The following is a 21,780-nucleotide window of genomic DNA, read 5'->3' as shown; positions in this document are numbered from 1 at the left end:
CCATATCCCATTAATTTGACCAAGGAAATGATCAGATTATTAAATTTAGATTTTATTATATTGTTTTATGAGCAACAACCACAATTATTGTTATATTTTTGTGCTTCTACAAACTGCTTTAACTAGTTGAGATTTCATATTGTTTCATGTGTATTCACAAGCGCTAATAGAACATTTAACAGCAAATTACCTTCTAACCGCTTCTGGTATGATAATGAGGTCTTTAAGTTATTCGTTCATATTTTAATTTGTTTTGACAAAAGTTTAAATCGAATATTATAGAATTAAATAAAGTATGATTCAAAGGATGGTAATATTTACAGATTTTTAAAATGTTTAGCTATTACTGTCTTAACACTATGATGTACCATGGCGCTCTATTTTTCAACTCTTTTTCTATGGTGGCGGTCGATTGGAGGTGTCGTTCAAATAAAGGCTGACGTTGTATTCTTCAAATGGCCCATCAGAATTTTGGGAAGATAAATTTAATACTTTTACGGGCGAAGCAAATGTCACCTATATTTTGCCCTCCCTTCCGGTGGACCAATATTAAACATTTTGCATGCAACAAATCTGCTAACTTACCTCCAACTTGTCAAAGATCTTTTAATAAATATGCAACAAGAAATCGAGAAATGTCTCTACCTGTTGATATCTATTGCTTGCAATGATATTATAGCCTGTATCCTGCTTTGCAAATTGATGGAGCTTTCCATTTTCATTTCATTCTAAATTTGAAAACATATTTTTATTTTATATCTATATTTACCAGTGTTGCATAAAAGCTCATTGCACTCATCGATATGTTTGCGACAGTTTGCAGCCAAAACTAGTTTTTATGTGCAATAGAAGAGGAGTTACGAGCATCGATCTATTGTAAGATCAGATTACCGCAATGATGTTATCAAATAATATGCTATAAATCTGCAAATTTACAAGTTATATAATATTAATCTTACAAATGCTATAAATATATATTCATGAACAAGTGACATAAATGAGCCATACTTATAATACATGCAAAAACAAAAGTTAATGTTTTTAAAACTAAAATATTTGCATCGTTTGCTCAGCCAGCGGCGTTCTGATTGTTGCTTTTGATGAAATGAACATTTTCTGGTTGTCCAATACCTTCCACAATGTCGTCTGACCTCAACTTTCCTATTGCATTTCTGAACTAGCGATATTAGTGTCCAAACAATTGTTGGCAGAGCAAAACTTTTACGCATGTCATTTAGCACAAGTGCAACGTGTAAATGTTATGCTCGCTAAAAGCAACCTTTAGCCTAAAACTAGCCATTCATCTATCATCATAAATGTAAACCGTTTTTATATACTTGTACTTCGAAGCATCGAGACCATGTTAAACAAGGACTACTAGTCTGAAACTTCTATTAATTATTTCTATGGCGTTGCTTTCAAAGCTTTAATGAAATAAAAACGAAAAGCTTTCGAGCTGGACAATGAGAGAATTCATTGTTATTGATGTAAATGATTCATTATCAATATGATTTTGTTGACACTTCTACTGATCACTTGATATTATTGGTCCGTAAAGATCAAAGATTGTCAAAGTGGTGGTCAAATGGAGGTGACGTTCAAATAGAGGGTGGCGCCCTATTTTTCAACCCTTCTTCCATAGTGGCGATCAAATAAAGGTGGCACTCAAATAAAGGCTTTACGGTATACGTTAAGTTAACTAGCTGCGAAACAAAATATTTGCTATGGTAAATTCACTGTTGAAGCCACTTAAAACTGGTAAGAAAAGAACTTGTAGAAATGTTGTGCTGTTATTTCAGTTTGCAAAACTTATCGATTAATAATTTGAGTGACTAAAGATGCGTTATATAAAATGTTGCCAAAAACTAAATGTAAAAGCGAAACTATAAGAAATCAAATTAATAAAACATTGTTGCACATTTGGGCAGATCCCCATTCTAAGTGGCCACAGCAGACTGATTTGCATACTGATTAGGCACAAGGAACAATTTGAGGTCACACGCTTTTCTTGTAACCATATTATTTCACGGTCAGGTGCTCTAGATAACTGGACCACGGCTGCTCCCTGAAGTATCCTAATAAAGTAATAATCAATAAAAAGAGGTTTTCATTGCCACTTTGTCTTTTGCCTAAAGACAGGTGAGTAGAAGTATAACCTTGACAATACATGAGGACAGTACGTTGGTAAAGGTCTGACTTAACTTAGACTATTTAAACATCAAATTAACGCACTTTAACTTTACCATGAACTGTTTCTTACTTGATTTTTATTTTGTATTTTTTCAATAATGATAATAGTGACAAATAACTAGGAATTATTAATTGATAGTAAATATATATTTTTAAAAAATCAAAAAGTTATCACACAAGTACGGAAAGTTGTGAATGACAAAATGGATTGTGCTAGCTTATGGTGAGAAATTATTACAGTATGACTGTCATTTTTAGCATTGATTAAATACATGTATCATGATGTATGTAATAATGAGTTGTGATGACATAGGTATAAATATACCCATTGTTGCATGTTTCTGTAAGATCAGAGAGTTGCATTGAAATAAACAAATATGTAAGCAGAACGAGTAATCAATATCAATGGCATAGAACTACCACCAATCATTAGCCATAAATATATGAGTAAATTTATAACTTGAAGAAAGAATTTGGTAAATCGCACAACAGAGAGTTTGAAGTAAAATTGACACTTATGGTAAAAAGAATATAAAAATAGCAATGATCTATTTAATAAATGTAACAAATGATGTAAATTTTGCAAATATTTAACCCTATTCTAAAATCAAATTAAACCGTCTAAGTTCGAAACCGTTACTAACCAATTTTGCGAGAATTCAAGATACAAGCTACTGATGATTCTTTCCGGAGAGATGCATTTTTGTTTAATTGGGAAAAAATGTTAAACTTAAAAACTTTTAGATGGCATGACATGTATTTTTAAAATCTAAAGCCTCCCAGTTCTGTGCAATCATTTGGAAGTCTATATGACTTACCATTTTATTTATATATATATTATACCAACTAGCCTTATTAGTTTTATTTCGGGCTTTATTTTCTTTGTATCACTTTGACTTTCCTCTTCATGATAGTTACTTGAGTTTCTCATAGATTTTTCAAAAACGGATGCTAAGATCTTTGCTGATGCCTTTATGATTTCTTGTTTTGAATATACGGAAAAAAATCCTTTTTTTTCATTGTTTCTACCGCTCGCACTAATCTTTTGAACCCACGATTCTGAAACTATCAAAGGAAGGTGTGAAGCGCTGTTTAATATTATTCAAGCATGGTAGAATCACATGATGTGTAGGAGAATTGAGCAATTTGTGCTGGTTTGCAAAACTGTAATGTTGAAAATAGGTTGGAAACTACTTCAAAAGTCGAGACAAATATTTTTACAAATTTTATGCCGTATGTCACGAAATTTGTATGCTTAGGTGATCGTACGTTTAACTAGTTTAACCATGCACTGTTCTATTATATGCCAGTGTGTTGGAATTGTTGTCATTGTCCTATCGAGTATCATTCATGGATATAATATCTAAAATTATATATGAATTTATATCAACAAAAAGTAATAGAAATGGTTGAATTTGCTTTTAACACTGATCGTTATCACTGAATCGTGTGCACAGATACTGCAAGACTAGTCAAACTTGGGCTCACAATCATCTCTATACATGAATTTTCTGACCAAGTCATAAAATTTGAACAAATATTTGTCTGACCATACGAAGAATTTGTTTCTTGCATATCATTTAGCTTTGCACATTTAATTTAATAATTGCTTTATATAATTCATTTGTTTTAATGCCATATGTTATTGATTAAAGCATGTATCTTTAGTTTTTGAGCTGTAAAACGGATTGAATGAGACTCAATTTATCTTTGTAAGAATATTTGTTCAACAATATTTGTTTGACAAGTTTGCCGGTTGATCCTCTGAATGGTTTTTCTCTGATAGTTGGATTCTCTCTTAGTTTCACCGGTGCTAATGCAAAGGCGCTTTTCCATATTAAGGTCACAATGTGGGTTGTTTGTTGGCGTGCCCTACCTCAGATCAAATTACTGATAGGGTTATATTTTGGACAATGCCCGAGGTAGCATGTACCCTAACATATTCAAAAGGTTGTTTATTCAACCGGACAGTCCCATCCAATGCGCATATTGCTTAAAGCTACCTCATCGGTGTTCATTTATTACAGTTCTCTTAGAGGTGAGTATGTGAGTCAATGAAGGCGTACCACATGCTGAGGTTGTGAATTAAATGAGACCATACTGTTACTCTTGTTATAAAAACATTTTGGTCGAATTTTTTGTAACACTTGTCCTAATGGCTGAAGCGGAATGATTCAAAGTTATACTGAACAGGTCTATCACATGATACGCTTGTTCTCTATGATAATCACACTGGCAAGTAGATAAGTGTGCTGCACAGGCGGCTCGACTAGCTACTCTTTTGCATTTGCTTCTAACCTCTGTTTAATCCCTGAACACCACAGCTGGATGGATTTCAAAACTGTGCTAGAGTACATATTGGCTCACTGCCGATTTTATTGGCAGTCAGTTGGAGCACTGTAAATATGACAATGGCAAGCAGGTGCTTGGCGCTTCTGGCCGGCGGCTAGTTCTCCTAGTCAGTCGGTCTCACCGGATGGATGCGACGCAGTAAAAATGGCCGCCAACCTTTGTGAGCGTGACCTCATTTTTTAACCTCGATAGTGCGAGAACTGCCTGTAGTAGTAGCCACTGGGCTGACAGACATCAAGGGGTACTTCAGCCAATATATGGATAAGCACCAATGGCTGTGAGTCAGCCCCTCAATATGTGCCAGATTTGGTATTCACCTTCGGTGTAAAGTTTACAAGCCGATCACATCTTTCAATATCGTCATTTACAGTACTGTTGAAAGCCAGTGGCCATTGCTTGCTCCCACAGCAATGGACATTCCAGTGCTGTAAATACCTATAGCAGTTGCACTCTTACCAAGCTATGCGAGCAATTTTTCTCACTTGTTGCACTGCCTCATAGCTAGCAGTGAACGAGTTGATTTTTTAAACCGTTCTGTTGATTTGTGGTCTTGTCAATCATAATTATATTCCATTTAGGTCATTGCTAATGGCTTACCGCACTTCTCCAGCATTGAGGCAATGTCACCCAGAAAGCGGAAGAATGCAAATTCTGAAATCCCTCCATCAACATCTGCGAAATATCTTATGGGTTAGTATTGTTTTTGATCGCCATTTAGCAAGCGTAATGTGAATTAAAAAAGCTTCCTTCTAGTAGTTTGTAGTTGAAGTATCTTCATTTCAGGACCATCACTAAACAAGTTGGATTTAGGTAAGGAGCAACTGTCTTAGCAGCTATATAGATAAGATTGCTAGTATACTATGGCTTCTATTACTCTTCAATGAATGCACCTCCACAAACATACAAACGGGCCTGCTTAAAGCTCCTGAGTCGTTACTACGTTGTTAGTAGTGGACATACTGCCAAAAATTGTTGCCGGAATGCTATGGCGAGAATTGCATCATGATCACTGTAGAAAACATTTGCTTATTTAACCAATGCATGGGCTATGAGAAATAATTCTTTTAGTCACTATGACCATCTTTGATACACCGATAACAAACAATCTGGCAAATGGACAGAGGGTTTAGTGGCATCTGACATACCTGAATAGTCCTCGAGTTTGTTAAGTTATACTGCAATTCATACCACTAGTTTCTCGTGATACAACAATTGTTCATTTTTATGTGACATGGAGTCAAGCATCAATCCAAATTGTATGTCAATGTATAATAGAAGGAATTTCTAGAAGTTTTATTACTACAATCTTAAATTTTTATGAAGCATTTATGTAATGAGAGAAGCTACATTTACCAAAAGCTGCTGATTTGTTGTACTGCTTTTTCATGGACTTTAAAGTTGATCGCAATAACTCAAGTCACAATTCAGTTGTTATTAAGCATTCTTACATGGTTTTAATGAACTTTAATGCCATTCTGAGAAGGTTGTTAGAGTTGAGAAGCACTTTTCAACCAGGTTTTTTGTGCTAATTGACTTCTAGGATAGTAAATTAGGATCATACGAAATTTGTAAATATGCTAGAGTACAGAGTCTAAATTTTAGTAGTTTCAAACAGGAATTTGTTGGCTGTTCAATTTAACAAAACCGTGCTTCTTTAAGCTGTAAAAACTGGAATTCAGATGGAGATGCAACAGAGGATGCTTTTGCTTTGCCAGCAAGAGGACTGAACAATATTACTCAATATTGATGTTACCGAGAGTCATGACTGCTTTAGACAGTACACACAAACATCTCTATCACATCATTTTGGTCAAACAGATTGAGATGTTGCAACTTGCGGTGATATCGTGCATTCTTCCATCTATCTGTCATAGCTGTCTGACAAAACTGAACAAATGTATTTGCGATTTTGTTATTTGTGATGACCATACAGCATAACCTAGTGCACAACAAAAGTATGAGAGTGGAGTCTGATGCCAATAGGAGTTGTTTAACAATACTATTTTGTAGATAATTATATATCATTTGAGTGTATCAGCTTAATTGAAAGCTCATATTAGACAAAAAAGTTGCCAGATTTTTGCAGTCATGTTATGTATCCTTATTCCTCAGAGCCTTAAAGTTTTCACTGATCGGTTGTCAGCGTAGTTGTGGTCAACATTCAAATATTTTATACTAAAGAGTTTGCTTCAACTCACTTAGTCAATTTTCAATTAGTGGAAGGCGTTAAAATTGTCTGTTACAAGGCTATTGTTTCCAAAAAGCTATTTTGTTAACATTAGTCTTAAAATAATCGGTTGTTTCAAAATTTTTTACAGATTTGAAAACATGAAATACCAGGCAGAAATCAAGTGAAACAGTGCATTAAAAAGTATCTACATATAGCAGAGTTAAAAAGGTTAAGCTACGAGCTATAAAACATAGAATGTTTATGTTATTATGTAACATTCAAATAATGTTAGTTTTTAGGTTCGATTTCTAGTTTTGAGCATGTTGAAATGAGGGTTTCGTATTATCTTTAGCTGATGCATCAATTCAGATAGATCTTATCTATAGCATGTGCCTTAACAAGTATGTATCTTGTAATGAAACACTTTTTAACCTCACTTGTAGCACGTTTTATGCTTTAAATGATTGTCACAGGATGAGATCCATTGTGAAAATGATACCCAATTATTGTTATTCAAATTATCTTCTCCTGATAAGGTAACTCCTAATTGTAACATTGTAACATCGTCGGAAAAGTACTAGCCATATTGAAATATTTGATATAATGTGCAGCGTTGCATAGTAGGCCAAAGGATTTTGTGGATGCGCAATAACTATAATGTAGCTCAATAGCTAATTCACAAACTTTGGTCTTCACTGAGCCAAATCATCTTCTTCTCGTATATAATGTGCCATCTATGATTACTGGTGGGTTGTCCCTTAGGCTGACTGTCTTCATTTTCTCAAAAGCTGTAGTTACTACTAGTAACCACATTTCTTCGCCCAATAATTCATTCACATCATTATTTTTAGCTAATCATAATGCTTCATTATTAGAAATGTGGCTTATTGTGAATCAGAATTGTAAGGTAAATTACCGTAAAACCTCTAATTGAATGCCATGGCGCTCTATTTCAACCTTTCCTCTATAGTTGCGATCAATTGGAGGGCATGCAGATAGAGGCTGCATGCAGAAGGTTCGTCAGAATATTGGGAAGATAAATTTAGCCCTATTACGAGTGAAGCGAGTGTTCCCTAGATTTTGCTATCTTTTTGCGGTGTAGTGATATTAAATTTTTTGGATGCAATAAATTTGCTAACATACCTCCAACTTGTCAATGATCTCTTAATAAATATGCATCGAGTAATAACTCTACCAGTTGATATCTATTGCTTGCAATCGACCAGCAATGATATTACAGTGCACCCTCGAGATACGATGTTAATTCGTTCCAGGGTTGGCATCGTATGGTGAAAAAATCGTATATCAGGGTATAGAGACCATTGTAATTATACAATGCAAACACACCCTGGTGAAAATCGTCAATTTTTTTTATAAAAATGTGTACATATTGACAATTAGCAACAAAATAGTATGCTAACTTTAGTAATTATAGTTACCTACAGTAACTGTATTGTATTTAGTGTATTTTAATGGTTATGATCTGCAATAAAACGCAAAATTATAATGTGTGTACCAAATGTAGTACATATGGTAAGGATTTCTTGCCTTCAAAAGGTACGCATAACATAAACTTTGAATTCACTTCAAGTAAGTTTAGCTTGCTAAGCCTACACTTAAAACTAAGTTTTAGTATGTATTTTGAACTATTTTACTGAATTTCAACTTTTTATCACGAAATTTTATCTTTCAGCAGTTCCTATCTTCACTTTCACTATAAACTTTAGCCTATCTGGTTGAAACCTTTCTCAACCTAAATCAATAAGGCCGAGCGATGCAGTTATAGAAAGCGGCCTCTCGCACACTTGACCATTTAATGGCTACCGAAAAGAAAAATAAAATTTTATTTTTTATACTGGACGTACATACCTTTGGAGTAACGTGGCTTTAACTGGTACATGTAGCGGGTAAAGCAGAGAGGAGGAAAAAACGTATCAATGCTAATTAAGGTGCTGTACACTTGAAAATAAATTTAAAACGTGATGAATTGGAATTTTTTAGCAGGCTAAAAGAAGTTGTCCATTCCTGTCCACTTTTTCTACGAAAAAATTGATGGTGCAATGCAGAAAATTGCTAGCTAGCGCTTGTAAAAGGATCCAGAGAATGTGGTACAGTAGTTTGTCTTGTATGAAATGCGCACAGGATTCAATGTAACCATACATACAAAGTTTGTACGTATTTATACCCTATGGGGGGGACAGGGCTTTAGCAAGTTTCAGAAAGTAATGTGGATGCGTCAACTATCTTGAGTAGCTAGTTATATGAGTTACATACATACGATAAATTGTATTCACGTAGAAGATAACAAGCCCACATGCAAAGACATGGTTAAACAAGAAAATATAACATAAAATCAAAAGGAAACTAAATGAATAAAATATGAAAAACATGCCACACAAGAGATAAATCATATATATTATACATGCATTGTTTTAATGTACCAGTCCACATCAGTAAATTAAACACTTGAAATATTTCTGCGAATGTGGGATTTTCTGTATCTTCTACATCCTCGCCTTTACTAAATGGTTGCTCCTTTTGAATGCTGATCGCGTGCATGACCTAGCTCATTCAAATCTTCAGTCGGAAGCTCTTTCTTGTGCTTGCTTTAATGGAGTTCTTGTTTTAATAATAATTGCAAATGCTGATTGGTTGCGATCATATTCCTTGACAATGTTAATAATACGGGTCCCTTCTTCTTATTTACGACATCCAACTTTGTTGACATAGAAATAATTCTTCCTTCGTTTTGTAACGTTTGTATCGGTCTCAGATTCCATAGATAACAAATTAAATGTAGATAGTTGTAGTTATATACGTATGCTGACCTAAAAGTTTATAGTAAAAGCTATAATAGCGCTACAAATGAATATTTGCTCTCGCTTGTGTATTTTACACGAAATTTTTCACGCGGACATGAAAGAAGTCGATCATCGTGTCTCTTCTAAACATTCTAAGAATGTTTTCGGCAAACTATATTTCGGTGTCTTTTTTATTTCGAAGTGTGTTATGAGCACAACGACGGCCAAATTTTAACTCGGGCGAAACTTTTCTCAAATTTGTATGGTGAAATAAAATTCGTATAGCGAGGTGAAGATAGCACAATGTTTGACTTCGTAAGGTGAAAAAATCGTATATCAGGGTAATCGTATCTCAAGGGTGCACTAGATAGCCTGTATCCTTCTTTGCAAATTGATGACACTTACAATTTTTATTTCATCCTAAATTTGAAGACATTTTTTATTTTATATTTATATTTACCAATGTTGCATAAAAGCTTATTGCACTCATCGATATGCTTGCTACAGTTTGCAGCCAAAACTAGCTTTTTATGTGCGATAGAGCAGGAGCTACGAGCGTCAATCAATTGTAAGATCAGATTACTGCAACGATGCTATCAAATAGTGTGCTATAAATTTGCAAATCTATAAGTTATATAATAATAATCTAACAAATGCTACGAATATATATTTATGAACAAGTGACATAAATGAACCATACTTCTATTACATGCAGAAACAAAAATTAACAAATTTAAAATCGAAATATTTCTGTTGTTTGCTCGTATAGCTGCGTTCTGATTGTTGCTTTCTATGGAACGAACATCTTCTAGTTGTCCAAGACCTCCTACAATGTCTGTTGGCCTCAATTCTTCTTCTGCATTGCTGAACCAGTCGATATTAGCATCCAAACAATTTTTTGGCCGAGCAAAACTTTTACGTGCTGCATTTAGCACAAATGCAACGCGTAAAGGTTTTTCCGCTAAAAAAAGTTGCAAACCGTTTTGCAAACAAGAAACTATTATTAGCCTGAGAAAGTTAGTAATTATTTCTATGGTGTTGCTTTCAAAGTTCATCTTTCATCGTAAATTTAAACCGTTTTTTATATATGTTCTCCGAAGTATCAAGACTGCGTTAAACAAGGAACTACTATTAACCTGAGACCGTTATTGATTATTTATATGGAGTTGCTTTCAAAGTTCTAACCAAAAAAAGCGAAAAGCTCTGCAGCTGGACAACGAGAGAGTTGATTGTTATTAATAAAAACAATTCATTATTAATACATTTTGTGGACACTTTTCTGCTGATCACTTGATATTATGGGTTCATAAAGGATATTAAAGGTTCATAAGATGGTGTTCAATTAGAGGTGGCGCTCTATTTTTCAACCCTTCTTTCGTAGTGGCGGTCAAATAGAGTTGGTGCTAAATTAGAGGTTTTACGGTATCTTACAAATACAATAAAAGTTACTGATGTCAGCTGCTGACAACCTGGTGCAGGTGCTTAAGATAAAGACTTCTTTAGATTTTCTTAAAAACTCAAATGACGCTGCGATTATGCATATGTTATTTTTTATCCCAAACTTACAAACTAGTTTTCAAGTTTGTAGACAGTCTTAGTACTACATGTAATTAACATGATTGTTACTGTTTTATCTGCCTGCTTCGTCTATAGATTGTCCCACCTTAAAAGGCTCAGCAACTAAATATGAAATTATGATGTTTTGCGTCTCATATGCAAATATGTTTACACAATTTTCAGATACACCTGCATGCGAGTTTAGGATTGTCTCAGTTGATAATGAGCAGAGTCGAGCGGTACAGTCAGCAGAAGATCGCCCAGCTCTTATTGGCCAACCTCCATTGGCTTTTCTTCGTGAGTTGTCTAATCATGGTTGTTTTTATGGCGCAGAGCAATTTTGCTATCAGAGCTACATTCTTACTATACTAGTTATCCTTTTACTGAACATTATTTTAATGAAAAATGGCCCATCGCTCCTTTCCACTCTCCTAATATGTAAACTAATCTACTGTCATTGAACTCAACTTTTTGAGAAGCTATGCTTCAAAGTCAGGGTTTGCAGAAAAAACAAACTTGTGAAGTCTGTGTTGTTTATGAAATTATTTTAGCAGCATAGCTCTTTGTAGTTGTCTGTCGCAGATAGAATATACAACTGTCATTCTTTAGAGTTTTTGAAACCCATCTCAGTGTTGCAGATTAGCTTTAAATATTATCTTGCGCGTGTATAATGATTTGATTAGTCACCACAATAATTTACCTTTCTAGCAGCAAGTCTCAGATCCAGCACCTCTTGGTCTCCCCAATTCAATTCTGCAGTGTCAACCTCTGACAGTTTGAAACCGGAAGGAGTTTCTACGAGTCAGAGTCGAAGTGATGAATGTGAATATTGTGGAAAGGTATTGCTTCTATGCAGTTATTAGCCATTCTGTAAAAATTGTCTTGTCTCAGCATATTTTATTAATTACGGCTTGACCCTGCTGACTGTAGAAACGTTTTTCAATGCTCAAAATCGATGATGATAAATAGTGTTGTTTTAATAGATTCGCAGCAATTTTTATAGCAATGGTTTTTCTAGTTCTGAAAAACCTCTTGGTTTGAAATCTGCATCTAATAGGCATGATGAGCATTGAATATCCGCTAATAAACTAGTTGTGTCGTTTTGGCTAGTTTACTTAGAAATGATATGTACGCATGGTAATTAATAATGCCTACCAAACATCTTAATGTATATTGGCTTTTGATACCAGTTAGCTTGTATTGATAATTTTTCTATGCAGTGATAGTTTAAACTCAACATTACGTGTAACAAGGTAGAGCCATCAAATTTAGTTTCAAATTATTTAAAGAGTCTGACCGACTGACAATACAGTTTACTGTGGCTAAAGCTATGTTTCTAAACGCGATGTATATTATGGCCTGAGCAGACCAGGCTATTATTGACACTGGGCTCTATCATATTTTCACCATAAAAGGCTTCAGTATTGTAGATGTAAGTTTAAAAATCTAGTCAAATCCTTGGTTCATATTTAGTTGTGAGGCCTGTAGGAATCCTGCCACATTATTTCCATTCGCTGAAGTTTTTTGCGTAGTCCAATTCTTCACATGATGCCATTGTCAACCAATCTATTAATTTATTTTTTTTTGTTCGTATGAAGTTATCATTTGAAAATATATTTTGTATTGCTATTAGTAGTTTGCCAAGTAGTTGAATGCTCATATTACGCAACTGATACTTTCATCCTGCTTAAAACTGTGTGTCACTACTAAATGTAAAAGCACCTGCTCCTGTCCTTTCCATGGACTGCGGGCCTCGGGTACCGACGTTTCGATTTTTTTGCCATGCCACATCAACAGAAATGTTTCTCATAGTTCAAACTTGGCGGGCAGTGTGCTGATTACGTTGGAATCACGAAGATACCGATCTGCTATATGCTGAAATCCCTCCAACAAGACCTGAAAGAGATACTATGCTCTCTCTCTATTCGGCATTATTCGTTCAGCCCTATTAATTATAGTGAAAACTAAACTGCAAACCAGTAATAGAGATTAAAACAATGGCAAAATTTAAGTTTAATAAAATGCATAGTAAAACTTAGCTTCACCTTTCACCATATGAATTCAACAAAATATTTTCCCCAGGTTCAAATTTGGCATTTAGTATTCTTATTACGTATGTAAAAATAACAAAGTGAAAATGTGAAATAACCGATGACAGTGTGGAAATAATCGATAACCGATTTTTCTCAGTTCAGCATTTCTCGTGTGTAAAACGGTAATATTTTCCCTGTAAAACAAGTAGCAAAGTTGGAGTTGCGATTCCTTAATACAAAAGGTTTCCGTGGTTAGGCAACTTCTCTTAACCTGCTAACCAAAATCAACTATCTTACGAAAACAGCACTGTTGGAGTTTTTTGCCGAATCAGGTTGAAAAAGTTTTAATCAGGTCCGCTAAAAGTTTTAGTAAATGCAAAGACAGAAATTGATAGGTAGTAAAATTTTAGTGATAAAAAGTTGAAAGTCGGTAAAATATTTAAAAATACATACTAAAGCTTAGCTTCAGGTGTGTGTCAAGGTAAACTTATTTGAAGTGAATTCAAAGTTTTTGTTATATGTACGTATATTTTGAAGGTAAAGTTTCTATGGTACGTATTACTGCTCATAGACATTGTAACGTTACATTTCAATGTAGATCATAACCAATAAATTCACTAAATATCATAAAGTTACTGTAGGTAACTATAGCTACTAAGGCTATCATACTATTTTGTTACTAGTTTTTAATATTTACAGCACTAAATTTTGACGATTTTTACTCGGCGATGTTTGCATTATATAATTACTATTGTTTTTATACCTCTGCATACAATTTTTTCACCATACGATGCCAACCCCTGGAACGGATCAAAATCGTATCCTGACGGTAAACTGTAGTAGCTTACTCAAATTATTCATTGGCAATGTGCCAGGCTAATGGCAAGTGGCAGGCAACTACATGTACATTACCTGACACTGTTTATAAGCTGATTTTTAATATCCGTGCAATGCCAAACAGTCGGCTAGTATACATATATTTTCATAAATTCTTTACAAAGTTTCCAATGCGGTCTAGTAGTTATCTTGAGGAAGAAAGTGAAAGTGGTGTGGCATAAAGCTTAAAAAGACTAAGAGTGAAAAGGTAGTCCTGATAAGCAAAGATAAATGTTGTAAAAATACTAACTATAGCAACCAAATTATTGATGAGTTATGCTAATTCAAAGTTTAGTAGTTGAAATTAGGCTAGCTCTGTATAAGTCGTAAACCTGCCTATGCACCACCAACCATCTGGATCGTCTAGGATCGCCTCAATCCACATATCTTTTTTGTATAGGATATGTGACTATAAAAACTGTTTTTATTTATCTTTACGTTGTTTATTTAATTTTTTGCATATAATTTAGTTTTTCATTTTGCATTTAATTTTTCCATGGTTTTAACTAATTTTTCTTTTAATGCTGTATGCAATTAGTTGAATTGTTTATCGTTCAGCTATTGAGCTTTAGAGACAATTAAACAAAACGCTGCATGATCTTAATAGGAATCTTTGCAATACCATTTGAATACAGCAAATATCAGAATGTATTAATTTCGTATGTCGAAGTTTAATTGTATGTTACTGCTGTTATTGCTGTTGCTGCTCAGATTTAAAAAAAAAGAAAGGCTAGAAACGTTGGTTCACTCAAAGTTCGTAGAGTGGAGTTGGGAGTTACTTAAAGATCACTAGCTTTTAGAACTTCTAGGTTTACATGCCATTCCTATAACATTTAACACTTGGACATACATCAGTTGCAGCTGATTATCACCTAAGCTTGGTTGTAGTTCATGATCAATGCTTAAAATAATAATTTTAAAAGTTGTATATAATTCCTTTCAACTTGAGGATTGAATCTTCTAGTAGCAATTAGGTTTATGGTGTGTTTGTGCAGGCATTTTCTAATAAGAGCAACTTGAAGGTGCATCGGCGAAGCCACACTGGTGAGAAACCTTATCAGTGCAATCTGTGTCCATATGCCTGTGCACAATCGAGCAAACTGACACGACACAAAAAAACTCATGGAGGTACGAATCGCTGCAAGATCTGTGACGCTACCTTTCAGAACTCAGCGTGAGTTGTTTTCTTATATAATACAGAGAATATATTGCTATTACTCCAGTGATTGGGTTTTCAACCTGTTAGGTTTATTCTGCAGGCCAACCCTGAGGACTCGTCAAGGTTTTGTTATCTCTGCCAACTCAATACAGCTATTCTCTCAATTTCTGTACTAAAAGTGTTATACATTCAGATTCTAAGTAAAACCTTTTTCAACTTGTAACACAAAACTGAATCTGGCTTCATGTTTTCAAGACAAACCAACCACAGAACCGAGTCAAAACAAAACCAATTAAATTTGAGGCGCTATAGTATGTCCTCCCCCTAAGCCTGGATCAACCTGACTAAACAGCCAATTCAACGTATAGTAATTCCAATGCTACTCAAGCAACAATAGTTTTCCCAAAAGAGGACTTGAGAGAGATATGAATAAATCTATGAGCTTGAAATTCTATAGATTTGTACATGGAACAAGCTGTTCATCTGCTTAATGCTGTAAATTTGGTATGGCCTTCTGTGCTACCAGCACAACGGTAGCTTTCAAAATTGTCGCCCACATTTTTCATAAATCCTATGCAGCTCATCAGACAGCAGAAAAAATAGATTTGCCAGTTTTCCACTTTCTAGCAAAAAATAGTACAAAGAATTATTATTACTTTTTGCTAAATATTCCTCCAATCTTTATAGTTTTGCTGATTAATCCAATGGTTTTGCTAATTTTGATTTTTCTCCTCTCTGTAGGACAATGGAAAGGCATATGAGAAAGTGCTTAGAAAATGAGAGTGAGAGAAGAAATGTCAGTGGAAGATTAAGGCTTGTTCGGCCAAATAATTTGGCTACCCAGGCACATTCGCCTCTAACATCCCCTCCACGTCCCCCAGGTGGTCAGTTCAATATTTTTTCAAACACTCGTAATGATTGTGTTTCATACAATAGCGAAGACTGCAAGGGAAAGGCATAAGCTGCAATGCCTAACCCATGAGAAGCTTGTTGCGCAAAATTGTAAATTTCACTAATTTATCAGTGGCTGTTATAATAAAGGTTTCAGGCATTGTTTACTCCCAACTATAATTTTCTGTATAAATAATATACATCGTATCAATGTGACTTATTAACAAATTTTGTAAACCTAAAATTTTATTAAAATGCAATCTCCGGTTGCGCTTACATATTCACAGCACATGTCGTATTCCGCTGCTTCATTTCAAACTTTTGTAGGGTGTTCTAGTCTACGGCTTTCAACCTCTAACATTCTTTGAACAACATTATACGTTAAATAGCTGTACTATTACAGGGTTCCTCACCACATCTATGGCACGCTTTAATTATCCAAGATCATTTCCAACATTGCATCGGAGTCCGAGCTTTCCTTCTCACCTACCCAACACCCATAGCAACAGCAGCTCTTCATCTCTCCAATTTTCTCCCACCGAATCGTCAGTTAGGTATGGTCGTGCCCCAACTACACCACCCTCCACCCATTCACTGACCCCTCCTAGCGATTTCTCTCAGATCACTCTCCAGAGGGCATCTTCAGTTGAAGTGCCTGTTGAATCAGATGACTGCGGGGCTCTGAACTTGTCAGCGCGAATGTCAAGAAACTCCATGAGTACAGACAGTGCAACAAGAAGTCCCCCTGTCTCTAAGAATGGCTAGTAAGTATCATTTAATGTTCTGTGTAGCTGTGTAGTCTCTTCAAGCTATTTTTTACGCGTAAAAATGTCCAAGCATGAATTTTTAACTTTATTGTGAATTTATGCAGTTCCTTGAATAGTTTCAGTAGCATTTTTCGCACATACAGTATTTCTTTATATGTCAGTTGCAGAAATTTGTTTTATCACAATTCTTTAGTTACTGAGTGTAGAGTGTGCTAATATACAGGCGTTCATTAAAAGGGGTTTGAAGTAGGTGCTAGCAAAAAGGGATATATTTAATAGTTAACACGCATTTAAAAGATGTTATTTAGATTTGCTGTTTACTTTACTATTTAGTCTACTAGCTTGTATTTAACACATGGTAATTACTTGCTGATGATGACAACACTCCAAAACAAAACTAACTGTATACAGTATATTTGAATTTATGTAAAACATAAATCATTCTTAAATTTTCATAATGAGCCACTTCTAAATTAATAAGAAAAATATATATGAACTACTATTAGATCATACCTTAGATTATATATATTAGCATCATACACCTCCTTATCAACATTATTGTTATTGGAGAAGAATTTGTGTAGTCTCCTCAAAACAGTCTTGCAAACTAATAGAAGTATCAACTTCAGCTAAGAATAATTTTATAGCCACAAATTATTACAAACTGGTATTACGGAGCCAGTACTTGGCAGTATACATCAAGCACCTGGTGTTATGCAGCAACTTCATGATTTTTATAAGTAAATTAATTTGTCGTTCATCTTAGCTTCTTGTCTTCTTCAGATTTGTTTGAAACTAGACCAAGGAGCGGCATATCGCAAATTCATGTGGAGACTTCGTCATAGCTGCAAGAGGCATTCCTTCAAGCTAATGTCCATCTGATAAAACTCAGTTTGATTCAGGTTCATGCGGGTATCTTTGTAAATATGACATTGTTACTGTCCTAAAGCATTTTGTATCTTCTACCTAGCCATTGCACTATCAATGCGTGTTTAAAACAGCGGTAGCATTAACATATAGTATGTCTAACGGTGCAGCTATTGCTTGCTTTTACCTTGGCACTGCATTCTACACAGTCTAAATACTTTCAAGCAAGGATTTTGTAAGAATCATAATATTTTCACTTTTACTAGTTGTATGTGTTATCATCTGTGTACAGGAGCTTGTTTAATGTACAAGTTGACTAATTTTTTAATAAGTTTTACGGGTCAAACTTGTGATATTTTTTGTTTTAACTTTAATTAGCTGCATAAATTCTATAATAAGGCTCTTATTTAACTAGATGACTCTGTGTCATCAGTTTATGCTTTTATTATTAATTATGGTATCTTTTGCAATCATGGATGTACTCATAACATTTTATGAAATATATTGATTGCCCGGTGAAAAGAATTCAACTCAAGTTCTTATCAACTTCTACCACTTTATATGAAATTTGAGATCAGAAAAGATTTATGCAAGTGCCTTCCCGGAGATAGTTTTGGTAAAATCTATAGTACGTTATCGATTGGTATGTTAAATCTATAGTACGTTATCGATTGGTATGTTAAATCTATAGTACATTATCGATTGGTATGTTAAATCTATAGTACGTTATCGATTGGTAAGTTAAATCTATAGTACGTTATCGATTGGTAAGTTAAATCTATAGTACGTTATCGATTGGTAACTTAAATCCAGTGCTCTGATCATTCATCTGAATGCCTGAGACCAAGCAACTTAGTTTGAAGGATTTGTTTTGAAATCGTACAGCATGACTAAGACTTGTGTGAATTATTAGGTGTGACGAAGAAGAGTTGAGCTAATGTGATAAAAACTTATTATTTGCAACTACCTTGTCAATTTAATCAGCTCCTATAGTTGACTGTTAGAAGCAGAATTGCATTAATTTTGCTCAAAGGTTACCAAAATTCATTCAGTTGAAACTTACTACACCAGCTTAGCTAAGAACGGAATTCTAGTCACACAAATTAGAGTATAGACTACCAATTGATGCAAATTACTGTCGATATACAGATATCTTAAAATAAAAGCAACCAGTCAGATTTAATACTTGTGAGCCAAATGTAATGATATACTTGCAGTTATTAGTTCTAGAGTTCAGTTATTGGATAGATATCAAGTACTATGGGCACGCCAATTCAAGTTAGAGAAATCCCTGATATTTAGGGCAGTTTGAATTAAAAATTCCACCAGTAAGCCTTATATATTACATGTAGCATTTCTATATCTTTTATTCTGTTTAGTCTCTACACGATGCAATAATTGATCAGCAGTTATTTTTTGCTAGCAATCTTTTTTCCTATCAATAAGACTTTCAATTTTTTAATTAGCAGTAAATTATGCATTTTGCTTCATTGTTCAATATGCTTTTTAGTGTTTAAACTTTCTGGCATCTTATTTTTCTTCTAAAAAAATTCCAAAATGCAGCACAGCTTACATGCATATAGGATAAGCCATGATCTCTCCTTCTGCAGCAGTTGGTTCAAACATACCTACAAATAATCCATATATATAAATCTCAGTGTTTGTCTTTTTGTTAAATCCTGTGTCCAGTTACAGCAATTAAACTTCAGCAACAAAAAATCTGCACAGCCCTCGATTTGCTCTCCGGTGATCCAGATCTAGGGGCGGCACACTCAACCACTAAGCTTCACAGAATACAGCGGAGACAATTGGCAAATAGTTATTAGATTAGTTGAGATACTCTTGACTAAGCACTTGCTTGGAGTTAATAGCTAGCGCTGTTACCGTTAAGCGTAATGGTTAAACTGGCCCAAAACTCAGGTACTGTTACAGTACAAATTTTAGTCAAGATCTAGCTATCCAGCTAAGTTATTTGAGTTTGTAGGTGATTATTCTATTACCCAGGCAATGCCGGGCATTCACCTAGTCTTTATAGTAATAAGAGCGGTGTTCATCTGCCAAAGTCACACTAAGAACGTAAGGAAAAAATTACCTCACATAGGAGTTGACCTGAGATGCTCAAATTTACTGACCAGCTGCTAACTACTCGGTCATCAGGTTGCACGAGGCTGCCAAGCGTACTAGTATTACCTTAAAATTTTATTTTCAACTAACTGGATCTCAAAGCAGTAAAAAGCTTAATTGGAAATTAGTTAAGTTACCAGCTAGTCGTGTGCTGTGTAAATGCACGAATCACAAATAAGGATGGTCATGCATTTGGTTATCAATTAAGAATTAATAGCAAACTGAAAATAGTATATACCGTAACTTTGAAAGTTTAATACACGCAAGCAAAATTATTTGAACTATATTGATTGACTATATTAAACAACAATGACCATTTTATTCTACTGTTACTTTTTAGCCAGTTTTTGTTTAGAAAATGGAACTTCATAAAAATGTAGTTTCGAATAAGGATGATTAGATATGAATATAAACGTCCTTTACCAGACATGGAACAACTTGTTTGGAACACTAAAGAGCATTTGTGCGTTGACCTTTAGTTCTGCAGAGTTGTCCTCTCTAAGCAAATTTTCTTCAGAAAATTTTCCCAGAACATAACACGTGTGTTTGTTTTTAAAGTCTCTTTACTCCTCCAATAATTTCATGCGCAGAGATAAACACGCAGTCATATTTTATAATCCACGTTTATGTTGAATTAATTCAAAAAATAAGAAAACAATAAAAAACTTTCACAGAAAATTAACTTAGACTTTATTTTGATAAACTTGCCAACTCAAAATATGCCAATTTAAAATTTATTCAGTTTCGGTGTGAGACTCGATAACCTATACGCTGCTGACCTTATTACTTTTGCAGATGCCGCTGGTAAATCAACCGCAATTAGAGGCAACCAATTTTTGGGACGTTCTGCACCGCATTTTTCGTTGATTTCTTACTTTTTATTTCGGAAGTTAGAGGTAAGATACTGTGGCCTTGGTCGAGCTAACAGCTTCGTGAGGTGTTCATTTATATTATAAGATACTAGTAGCATGGCAACCGTAGGTTCCTTTTGTACAAGCAGAGCTTATAACTCAAAACTGGAGCATACATTACAGTTATAGTTCACACTGCGTATTCTCATCTAATGGCTCATCAGAAATTTTATTTTCATTACAAGCAAAAAGCATATTCACCGAACCACCATCGGCGTATTCTGCTTAACAAGCTGATTTGGATATTGTGGGAGCTACCTAATTTATTTCCAGCATCTGCTAATGACAAATTATTTAGTTATGTAGCTTATTGTAAGTCATCTTTGTTTAGAACTATGCTACTGGTACGAAAAATTCTCTTCATATTTACCAGCTTCGTTTCCGATTGCCAATCTTTGCAACTGATCGATTGCAGGTTGCAACGACTTCATGATCACCTGTCTTGCGCTGATTTTATTCTGGCACAGTTCTGTTGTATTTACAACGACTATTTGCGAAGTCTGGGCAACGTTTATAGCACATACTGAGCTGCTTGTGTTGTAATTACACGTTAGACTGAAACTGACATTCAGAATGTTAAACGCCGGTTAATCCAGTACGTAGGCATACATACATCGTTCTTGTCGCTGAGTTGAAAAAAAGACTTTACGGAGCTCGTCATCCACTCTAGTTGCTACAGCGTAAGCTCTTGCATTTATTGTACATTTCAGTAAAATTGCTTATGACTTAGCTTAAACCTACGCTCAATCTAGCTCAGCAGTAAAAAATGAATTTTCAAAGTTATAGTAAAGTTTTATCATGTTAACTTCATCGCGCAAATAGGAGCGACTACTGACCCTTGGATGGTTGTATGATTACGATATTTACTGTTGTATTGCTGCCTACTGACATTTAATGTTACGAAATGAACCGATTTCTTTAGGAAACTTTTTGCAAACTAAAATTCAGGAGAACATTGTAAAACAATCAATAGTTGCTATATACCGTAAAACCTCTAGTTGAACGCCATGTCGCTCTGTTTTTCAACCCTTTCTCTGTAGTGGCGGTCAATTGGAGGCGGCGTTCAAATAGAGGCTGACAGT

At 34.7% G+C, this 21,780-nt stretch overlaps 2 protein-coding genes across 6 annotated transcripts in view; both read left to right on the top strand.

The window, feature by feature from the left end:
* LOC137399569 (zinc finger protein 296-like) overlaps positions 1-18,179 on the top strand; it is a 63,591-nt gene extending 45,412 nt beyond the window's left edge. The window contains exons 9-15 of one of the 2 annotated variants that reach the window (XM_068085747.1): positions 5,121-5,232; positions 11,254-11,367; positions 11,782-11,909; positions 14,975-15,153; positions 15,880-16,022; positions 16,433-16,793; positions 17,580-18,179. In XM_068085747.1, the coding sequence (XP_067941848.1) occupies positions 5,121-5,232; positions 11,254-11,367; positions 11,782-11,909; positions 14,975-15,153; positions 15,880-16,022; positions 16,433-16,793; position 17,580 (1,038 nt within the window). In that variant the 3' untranslated portion in view covers positions 17,581-18,179. Of the gene's footprint in view, positions 1-5,120; positions 5,233-11,253; positions 11,368-11,778; positions 11,910-14,974; positions 15,154-15,879; positions 16,023-16,432; positions 16,794-17,579 lie in introns of both variants that reach the window. The other variant, XM_068085746.1, reaches the window with a different exon arrangement.
* Positions 18,180-20,583: 2,404 nt separating this feature from the next.
* The window catches only part of LOC137399495 (spectrin beta chain-like), a 52,743-nt gene continuing 51,546 nt past the window's right edge, over positions 20,584-21,780 (top strand). For all 4 annotated transcript variants that reach the window (XM_068085634.1, XM_068085633.1, XM_068085632.1 and 1 more), the window contains exon 1: positions 20,584-20,683. The gene's annotated coding sequence lies outside the window, so the exon portion shown is untranslated. The remainder of the gene's footprint in view (positions 20,684-21,780) is intronic.

This window comes from Watersipora subatra, chromosome 7, assembly GCF_963576615.1.
Source record: "Watersipora subatra chromosome 7, tzWatSuba1.1, whole genome shotgun sequence".
Taxonomy (NCBI): domain Eukaryota; kingdom Metazoa; phylum Bryozoa; class Gymnolaemata; order Cheilostomatida; family Watersiporidae; genus Watersipora; species Watersipora subatra.
This window is presented reverse-complemented; position numbering and strand designations above follow the sequence as displayed.